This window comes from Lytechinus variegatus, chromosome 5 (assembly GCF_018143015.1).
Source record: "Lytechinus variegatus isolate NC3 chromosome 5, Lvar_3.0, whole genome shotgun sequence".
Taxonomy (NCBI): domain Eukaryota; kingdom Metazoa; phylum Echinodermata; class Echinoidea; order Temnopleuroida; family Toxopneustidae; genus Lytechinus; species Lytechinus variegatus.
In genome coordinates, this window is record NC_054744.1 from 7,547,750 (window position 1) to 7,558,350 (window position 10,601).

General features: G+C 38.0%; 1 protein-coding gene across 1 annotated transcript; it reads left to right on the plus strand.

The window, feature by feature from the left end:
* Nucleotides 1-2,806: 2,806 nt before the first annotated feature.
* Nucleotides 2,807-10,376, plus strand: LOC121415180 (fructose-1,6-bisphosphatase 1-like). Its single transcript, XM_041608326.1, has 6 exons — nt 2,807-3,087; nt 4,570-4,825; nt 6,281-6,421; nt 8,354-8,491; nt 9,080-9,199; nt 10,055-10,376. Exons 1-6 carry the CDS (start codon nt 2,918-2,920, stop codon nt 10,241-10,243), a joined length of 1,014 nt encoding a protein of 337 aa, XP_041464260.1. The 5' UTR covers nt 2,807-2,917; the 3' UTR covers nt 10,244-10,376.
* The last annotated feature ends 225 nt before the right edge of the window (nt 10,377-10,601 follow it).

The window sequence follows — 10,601 nt, forward strand, 5'->3', positions numbered from 1 at the left end:
CTAATATTAATGAGAGCTCGAAATTGTTTGATATTAAGGCCTAAGAACCGGATAATTGAAGCATTTAATAAAAATTGTTTTACGGCCTATATAGGTACATTTTTTTCATGATCACAATCATTGCTCAGAATGTTCAATTTTCAGGACAAAATACATGAAATTTCCTTTAAAAATTAGATTGCGTTTCGCGCTCGTATTATTCAATTAGGGCTTATATGAGATTATTATTTATTTATGTTTTGTGAGAATAAAGCTAAGAACGATAGGACTACCCCTTCAAAGAAAGAAATAAAAATCAACTTCGAGCGGCCGATCGTCGGGGGAAAATATGGGTAATTCCTCCCCCCCCCCATAAGCGAAAGCTGGATCCGCCCCTGACGATTGATTCGGTCAACCTCAAGTATTATGGGAATCCGTCAATATATTTTTTTCTTTAGGAAATTTGCACATATCCTTTGAAAACAAAGATAAGCTTACTGAATTGTCAAGAAAACAGGGACTGTATGAATAATCATCATAGTAAGTTAATATTTTGAACATGCATTTTAGATGTGGGCGTTGCTGGCTTTCCATAGTTGTGGCTGATCAGATCAATCGCAACTCTTTGTAAGACGAGGCCCATGGCAAACTTGCAAATGGGCATATCCAATTCGCTTGCATACGTTTCTTTCCACAGTCCAGCCCCTCTGCTAACACATTAATGTATTTATTTATATATTTATTCATTCATTCAATCATTTATTTGTTTATTTAATATTCATTTACTTACTTACGTACTTGCTAACATAATAACTCACTTACTTAGTGATTTGTTGATTGATGCAGGATAAAGAAAAATGTATCGCAAAAGAAGTTTTTTTTTCAGATATGTCTTGTTGCCATATTCATAAAAAAATCAGTTCCAATTTCTAACATTGGGGGTCTCCAAAGTAAAGTATAATAGGTTTATTCCAAATGATCTAATGTCATTTCGTCCATATTACCTACTCGTCTACCATCATTTGGTCTACCATCAGTTTGTCCACATGGTCTAAAGGCCATCATTGGACTAAGCATAGAGCTATTAACAGAGCTCCATGGACTAAGTGTTAATTGGGTCAAATTAATGAAAATGTAATGGGTACTAGACCAATTGGTTATGGGACGAAATGATCATAGACGAACTGGTGATTTAAACGAAGTGATTATTGGACCAAATGGTTATTGTACCAAATGGCAGTTAATTAGAAGAAATGTTGATGAACCGAATTGCATTAGACTTAATGAAGACTTAACCATGATCATGGGTGGATGAGTTGGCAATAGACCAGTTGGTCGTATAATAAATGCGAAGTAAAAATATCAAATATTTTAGAATGTCCAGCAACGCCCATGACATTTATACAGTTTTAAAACGTTTTCTTGGATATACATGTAGTTAGAGATATGATAATCATTTTTATATAGCGCTTAACTACGTCTCTCACAGCAAAAACAGTGGTGTTAACCGGTGTACATAGAGGACCACACCACTTATTTTACACCGGTGTTAAATTGACAGTGTTAGTTTAACACCTATAGGTGTTATTACAACACCTTCGGTTGTTACATTTACACTCTTTGGTGCTATATTCAATCTCTAGGGTGTAATTCTAACACCTCAGGGTGTGGTCCTCTATTGGAGCGTGACGAGTCCTCCCATCACATGAATTTCCCTTTTGCTAATTGCTATGAATGATAATGAGGTTTGTTGATGTAATGACAACCTACCCGTAGATTATTGTTATTATTATTAATATTTTGAATATTATTTTTTGTTATTATTAATTATCATTGTTATTATTATTCTATTATTATTACTATTATTATCATAATTATTATTGATTATCATTATCTATTCAACCTTCAAAGTAAAATATATAAAATAGAGGAATATACGAAAGAGTGACGTGGGAGGGGGGGGGGTCAGAATTCACAAAAGGGAAGTTTTTCTCTCTTGCTCTTGGGCATGTGAGCCCTCACATGTCACTCTGTGTGAGTTACATAATAAGCATTACCATGATTCAAGTGTAGTAAAAATGAATAAGTTCCTATTTTATATATATGAATAGCAATGAAAACTAAAACAACAATATGCGAGTCACAGTCAGTGTAATTTTACGATCGATGACTTGACGGCAGGAGAATCTTTCATGAAAGGAGTTTTATCCGACAGTTACCATAGTAACATTGTCCCTCGGCCAATAAGAATCAAGAAAATTCGTCAGATCTGACAACTTTAAAATGAAAATGTCAATAGAATGCTCCCCCGGGTCTACCTCGAGCGAAGTTCGTGCAGGCTCCACTCCACCTACCCGAACTTCGGGACCGTTAACTCGCTCGGATACTCCTAGAGGCAAAGGTGAGATAAAAAGTTATTTATTGCAAATATTTATAGAAAAAATATAACGAGGAAGAAAAATAGCTTAATTTCTTACTCTATACACCCGTATTTCACTCCGGCTCCGGTTATCCTCAAAATTGGTGATTTTGGGCCAGTATCTAATTTCTCACACGTATTATTCACGGCATCGGTCGCAGGTCAATCAGCACAAATATTTATATCTATGCTGGATGGCTCAGAAAATACCAGAAATATTCTAAGAGTTTGGGAAAATATTCCACGAATCAGTGGAAAAAATAGTGGAGAGATATAGTGGTATGTTTTCAGCCGGTCCTGGAGGTGTGTCCTCATACTCGAAGCTGATTGGCTTAGCGTGACGAGCCCATAAATTTTGCGATGAGCATGAGCTACGTGCATTATGCGCCGCGAGTTTGCATCAATACAATTGTCCTTCACGCGACATTCATGTGTGTGTGGATGCTGGCTGCTATCTAACGTTACATTTCTATAGATTGATCTCAATTTACTGCGAGTTTTAAAGTAATCTTCGTCATCATGTCTTCCCAAGGGGTGCAGACTGATTTTGTAACGTTGACAAGCTTTGTTCTTGCCGAGCAAAGACGTTTTCCCGAAGCAACTGGAGAGCTCACGACATTGCTTAATTCACTGCTCACTGCCATCAAAGCCATTTCATCAGCAGTAAGAAAGGCCGGCATTTCACGCCTGTGAGTACACGCAATTGACTGTTTAGTGTACTGTTAGTATTTAGTATTACAATACATGTACATGATCTTTAATGAAATTAGACATAAGTCCGGGGCATGAGTGTGATGGGACAAGATGAAAGAGAGATTTCTGCTCTGTTCTGTATTCATCTTAGACCAGCTTCGGTCTCTGTTTTGTTGGTTGTTCAGCTGAACTCCGTTGGCTTCACTCACCAAATACAGAGACCGAAGTTCTAGCGCGATCTGTACAGGGGACTCAATGGCCATATGTTTATGTACTTAAGATCGGATAAAACGGGGAAGTGAATTTGCGTGACAGCCGAGCTAAGTCACTGTTTTTGTTCCTTTCAAGTTCATTTTTCTCTGTTTTTTGGCAATTAATGCCAAGAGGAAATATAAATTTGCATTTTGGTCGCGTTAATTTTCGAAATTTTTATTCATTAAAGACAAAAATAGAAGAGCCCCGACGGGGGGATTTTGCATTGCAAGTCCCCTAATGGTGGCTGCACGATAGCGAGCCGTCTGTGTACGAGGAGAAATTTAAAAAAAAGTGTTAAAAAACTCCTCGAAACTGACGGATGCCAGCTGTCTATATTCAACTCAGCTATGCCTCGTCATGCTCATACTCGTTGCAGAGGATGCCTCTTTAATTCTTTTGATAATTTTACCAAATGAGAAATTTTGACCATATGATTGGCATTGCACAAATAGCAATATTTGCTATTTGTGTTGTGTTATGCCTCAGAAGTTAATGAAAATGCGAACAATTATATAGACTTTTAGGCCTATGAGCTAGACAGAAAGTTTGGTTGTTCCGCTGAAATGTGTTGTCAGAAATTGTTTATTAAATCCCCAGAAACGATGGTTATTTCTGTCTAACATATTTGGTGCTTTGTATTTTCTTACATATGACCTGAACATATTTTTTCAAGAAAATTATTGATATTTAAAGATAAATGCTAGTTTTGGTAACGATATAAAAATGAGTTTGTACAGAATCCAATGAAATGACCACCAAAGTGTCTGTTTGTATTTTAATAAAATGTATGTGCCAAAGGATTCTGGAAGAAATTGTGTAATTGCTGAGAAATCAGCAAATAAGCACAGGATTCGGGTAGAGCGTCGGGCCCGACATTCAAAGCAATAATTATAAACTGTCCCACGTGCGCTCATCTGTGTTGGGGATCTCCGGTGTGAACATTTTTCAGCGTAGATTTCAAGATTTCACAATGTTCAGTGTATGTAACTGTACCAGATATAGATCCTCGATGATATACTGACAATTAAGCCTTGTTTTACAGACTTTCTCATGAAATCAGTGTTTACTGCAACTACTGGAATTTCTCTTTAAAACTATTCATTTCACAAGGAGTAGATCTAAAGGACAAAATAATTGTTGGATACATCTACATGTAGTTTGAATAGAGGTTTATATTGTTATACTTATGCAAACTTTTAGCAATGAATTCTCTCTTTTCTCAGGTACGGTATCCAAGGTTCGGTGAACACGACCGGAGATGAACAGAAGAAGCTGGACGTGATCTCAAACGATCTCTTCATCAATGCACTGAAGGGCTCCTACACAACATGTGCCCTCATCTCGGAGGAGAACGAGAACATGATCGAGGTGGAGACAGAGAAGCAGGGGAAGTACATCGTGGCTTTCGACCCCTTGGACGGCTCGTCAAACATTGATTGTCTCGTTTCGATCGGTTCCATCTTTGGTATTTGGAAGAAGGTTTGTAATTGTATATGAGTCTCTTCTTTAGGATTAAATTTGTGTAGTTGATTATTTGTTTTCAACAAGACCTTGGATCCTTTTTTCCTCTTCTCTTGCTACTTTGGACGGTTCCATGACATTTACTCCGGCAGCAATCGCTCTGCTCTAATTTCCACTTACTAATCAAATGACCAACTTCAACCCTGGGTTAAACACTATACCCTTCCCTAACCATAACATAAAACCCTATTAAACCTAATGCTACAAAATTAAGCCTGGAGCAATTGTCGCAGGAGCAAATGTCGTGTCACTACCATGGACATATTGCCTGTATAGGCCACAGACTATAAACTGTGGGTTATATGATGGGAAACTATGATGTCGAAATTCATGTTTAAATTGAATGTTTATTATTATGTATACTGTGTTCTTTCCCCATGCTTTAAAGCAGATATGAACCAATAGCGTCATCTAGAGTCCTCAACTACTCATACCTGGCCAATTTTCTGACCCATAATGCCAGTGTAGCCTTGTAATTTATAGAACCACTTGAATGATAGCATGTTATTTAATTTTTATCAGCACCAGACCAGCGCCATCCCTTATCTGCCGAGTATTTGAATGGGTGATCATAAAAGTAGCGTGGCTCTGCTATGTTGTTACTTAAAAGGTTTTGTACGGACTATTTTAGTACGGGCCCTGTGAAGATCAATAAATCCTGAGTTACTGAACACAGTATTAGATCTTTAAATGATGTTTGCAACAATGATTAAGAACCAGAAGTTCAGCTTTTCAAAGGATATAACTAATTTTGATATCTGTGGACAGAGCCAAAACATGGAAATTCAATTTAGCATGTAAAGAGGAAAAACAGGAAAATAATACAAACCAAAGTGGCAAAGCCTCAACTTACATATACATGTAGTTCCTGGCTACCTCATGATAACGAAAACAACATCTATTTGAAAATGTGGTTATTCATATTGTTGTACAATATCAGTTGGAAAATAAGAATGTTATCCGATTTATTTATTGTATTTATTCAGGTTTTGTTTCCACAGGGTAGCCCTTTCAGTAGCAAACTGAGTTACAACTTAGGGACCCTGCAAAACAACACAATTTTGATAGTACAAGTATGCAAAAATCTGAAATAGAATGAAAACATTACATACAATAACAAATATGCAATATGGAAAAGAGTTTTAGAAAGAAAAAAGAAGCTCCAAAGAATTACAAAATGTACCAAAATATCAAGATTACAAAAATTTATGACTAAGACAATTGTCGAGAGGAAGTATTTTGCACAATTTAGATTTAAATGATTAGAATGATGTGGCATTTCTGACAAAAAGAGGGAGCAGCTTCTTTCATTTGCAATATGCACAAGTTCTTTGATTTATTTGATGGTAAAGTGGTTAAATGATTTTCTTCATCTGTTCATCAATATATTTCCACAACATTGTTTCTTTACAGACAAGTGAGGGCGCTGTGACAGAGAAGGATTATCTTCAACCTGGCCGACAAATGGTTGCTGCTGGTTATGCCCTCTACGGTAGCGCCACCATGGTTGTACTCAGTACAGGAAATGGCGTCAACGGATTCCAGCTGGATCCCGTAAGAAATCTTCCACTACTGATTTAGACATTTGAAAACCTCACTTGTAATACTCTTTATGCACATTTAAGTTTAGTATTATGCCCATTTATGTCAGTGGCATGTTTAAACTAATCAGTCTTTTTATTAATATCATTAGTTTATTCAACAGATACAGTATCAAGCATACAATGTAAAACAAATGAATTCAACAAACAATTCAAATGCATAGACAAAAATAACTGTTGCAGTAACACAGAAATATTTTAACAGACACTTGATGAGCCCAGATGAGCCGCTTAAAAGTTAACCAAATAACTGTAGTAGAGGGACTGCGGTACTATCACTTTGTTAAGAACATCGCAATGGTCCATGGCCCACTAGTAAGCCACCTTGCGCTTCCTATGGTGGATCGTGAAATCAAAAAATAATTTTGGAAAAAAATTGGCTAAAACCTCCAGTTGTGACAGCACTATTTCATGCAGCAAAGTGTATTTTAACAGAATCTCCTGCCGATGCGACAGATGACTAGACGGACAGGTCAGCTGCTGAGGTGTGTCCTTATGTAAGAGTGAAGACCAGTTTGTAATGTGCACTATTGGTCACAGCTGCTACATGGGATGGGAAGGAAAGTGAAGAGGGGTTTTGTTTCTTTCTCTCCTTTTACTGGATGGCAGCTGCTATGTTGGTTTTAAAGTCCTTTTGCCTTGTACAGTTGGGCACATCTACTTCTATATACTGTGAAAGACCACCACCCTACAAAGGCCTGCATGGAGGGTCATGGCTATGAACTGCCAGCAGCATCCTGTCGCCTGTCCTCGTCATCTTCTCTTCATCGTGATGGTCTAACGGGGCTTGGAGATGAGTTGGTTAGGTACTAAGAGGTGCCTACTTTGTTATTTGGCGACCTGTATGCCTGAGCTGCACATGAGTGAAAAAGGGATGTGCAGGCAGTTCTCCGCCCTCTCACCTACTGACGCTCAATGTCCAACAGGGCCCCGTTGCATGAAAAGTTACTACTATTGTGGTAACTTTGCCATGAATGGTGTCTTTAGTAACAATCAAATCCTTGATTGTGATTGGCTGTTTGGTCATGTTACCATGGTAGTTACTGCTGGAAGGCAAAATTACCATAATAGTAACGTTTTTGCAACAGGCCCCAGGTGCAGAAACTACCATGTGTAAGACACTCCTGGTTGGTGCGGCTTTGTTTTTTGGAGTTTCAGTCTCCTAGGAAGACTTGCAGTCAAGGATGATGAGCTCTTCCTGCCCTGCTAGATGGCCGCCAATGGCTCACTTGAGCCAGCACCCTTTGATAAATCTTGTTTTTGTTTCCATCAGGGACGCTTAATGTCCAACAAGTGCAGAAATGTCCCCAGCAGGTGCAACTCTATTGTTTGAGTTTCAGTCTCGTAGGAAGCCTTCCAGTCAAGGATGATGAGCTCTTCCTGCCCTGCTAGATGGCTGCTACTGGCTCCCTTGAGCCAGCACCCTTTGATAAATCTTGTTTTTGTTTCCATCAGGGACGCTCAATGTCCAACAAATGCAGAAACGTCCCCAGCAGGTGCAGCTCTATTGTTTGGAGTTTCAGTCTCGTAGGAAGCCTTCCAGTCAAGGATGATGAGCTCTTCCTGCCCTGCTAGATGGCTGCCAATGGCTCTCCTGAGCCCACTCCCTGTGATGACTCTTGTATCTGTTTCCATCAGGGTGCCTCATCACCCACCTCACCAGCCTTGGACTGGTACTGATGCCAGTGCCAGTTTAGCCGCCGGCAGCTCAACCCTGAGACAGGTTGTACTGGGTTACAGGTTACCAGTAGCAGATCAAACAACTAGACCTGACCTGACATGGCTATAAAAAGTAAGATACAAAATGCAGTCGTAGCATATTGAATTTCGGTACCTAGTATTAAAAGTTAACATGCAGCCTATGTACCCTATGTTGTATTTGCAGGCGATTGGAGAATTTGTGTTGACAGATCGTGACATGAAGATCAAACCTAGAGGAAAGATCTTCAGTATCAACGAAGGATACGCCATGTACTGGGATGAAAGCATCAAAGAATACGTCAAGTCAAAGAAATTCCCTGAGGTGGGTCTTCATTTAGTCTGCTCAGTTATGGTTAATGTAATATTTACCCCAAAATATAAAACCTTACCTTGTTTTCCTATTCGAAAATGTGACAAAAACATTATTTTTCAGGGTATACAGTTTTTTTGGGAGAATATGCATCCATAATTCATGTGATGATGCACTTATTAGATTATTTGTCATTTATTGATCTACAGTATAAGACAGTTTTTTAATGTTTATTCATTCATTCATCTTTTGTTATGATGCACTTAAAGCTGTTGGTAGTGATTATAAGGATTTTTCTTTTCAGTCACAAGATTAAAGAATACTCAAGTAGAAATACATTTCTTCTGTGATATATTTTATATGTAAAAGTAAAGAGAAAATCTGCTTGAAGATTAATTGTAGCTTTGAAAAAAAAATCATGATATTAAAAATGATGGGGTAAATTCTTGTAGTTAGTGTTTCTGAATTGGTTCCCTTTTTTTATCATGAGATGATCACATGACTTGACTGCTTGATATTAACTGTATTTTGCAGCTACCGGTACTTTTTTTCATATAACCTTTGAAATGTTGTTTGTTTCATTGTTTTTTATTAATGTAGGATGGTAAGGCTCCGTATGGTGCTCGATACATTGGATCTATGGTAGCGGACATGCACAGAACACTTAAATATGGAGGCATCTTCATGTACCCTGCCCACAAGAAGAGTCCCAAGGGAAAGGTGAATAGTCTGTAGTATTCATGGACTTTATGCATATAATGTCATAGCGCCCTCCCTCAGAGGATATAGGAATGCAGAGTTTTCAGAAATTTACCAGTTGCAGGTCACCAACGCATGGCCTCAGCCTCTAAGAATGCAGCGTGATCATGTCAATGCATAAGCTTTATTCCTTGTAGAGAACCCCCGAGGAAGTGGGGGGGGGGCTTCCAAATATACATTACACAGGGTTTTTGCATAAATAGGTAACTTTTTCACAAAAAATTTCTATATATTGTTTTGCATGTTATTTAAATGAGTAAACAAGTGATTTCCCCAAAACCTGTGTGTCAAACGGTCATGAATTTTTTTTTTTGGGGGGGGGGGTTGAGGAAAGAAATATCCAAAAAGGTGCAAAAGAAAATGTTTGTTTTTATGACAAATCCTCTAATACCACTCTGCATATTATGAGAAAGCTCTTTACATGGCTACAAAATATTGCTTGAAGTTTGACTGAAAAAATATCTGAATTGCTGTAGAAAAGGTCAAGAATTTATGACAAACCCCTAAACATGGATCTTACATTTTATAAGATATCCCTAAACATAGGAACCATGTTTGCCCCTAAATATTGTAAAGGGGTTCAAGGTTCCAGGCCTCAAACCCCTGTCAAATAATACACTCTTTTGAATTACCGGTATTCCATTTTCATATCATGTACTAAGAGAAATATAACTCTAGCCTTGTTAAACTCTTCTAATCTTCTAAACAATTTCCTACCTTCCCAAAATTATACAATTTGTTACTCAGACTGTCATAATCCATTTTTTCTTCTGACGATATGACAATAAAGCATGTGTTGTCTCAATCTTTCCTCAGCTGAGGCTGCTTTACGAGTGCAACCCGATGGCATACGTCATTGAAAAGGCTGGAGGGAAGGCTATCGCCGGTCTGGATAGGATTCTGGACATCCAACCAACGGCCATTCATCAGCGATGTCCTGTTGTCATGGGCTCCATAGAGGATGTCGATGACTTCCTGACCATTGCACAGAAACACTCCAGCTAAGGAATGATCTCACGGTGGATAAGTTCCAATTTTTTTTTTAAATTAAGATGTAGATAATACTGTACATTCAGTATTTCATTGTGATCCCAGTCGTTGTTGATAAAATGTAGAGTGTGACAATATGGCAATAGAACCCTACTTTGGCGAAAACCCCTTTTACTTCACCAGAATCTGTTTGGACATTTTTCTTATATCCAGAAATTATAGGTGAAGAATTATGTAGCTGATTAATGTGTAAGAGACCGTGCTGTTCATCATTGGTTTCCTATCACAGATAATGTGTCTCCTGTGAAATTATAGATATTTTTATATAATAGAAACCATTTGGTGAATGTTTTTTTGGTTCCCCAAAATGTTG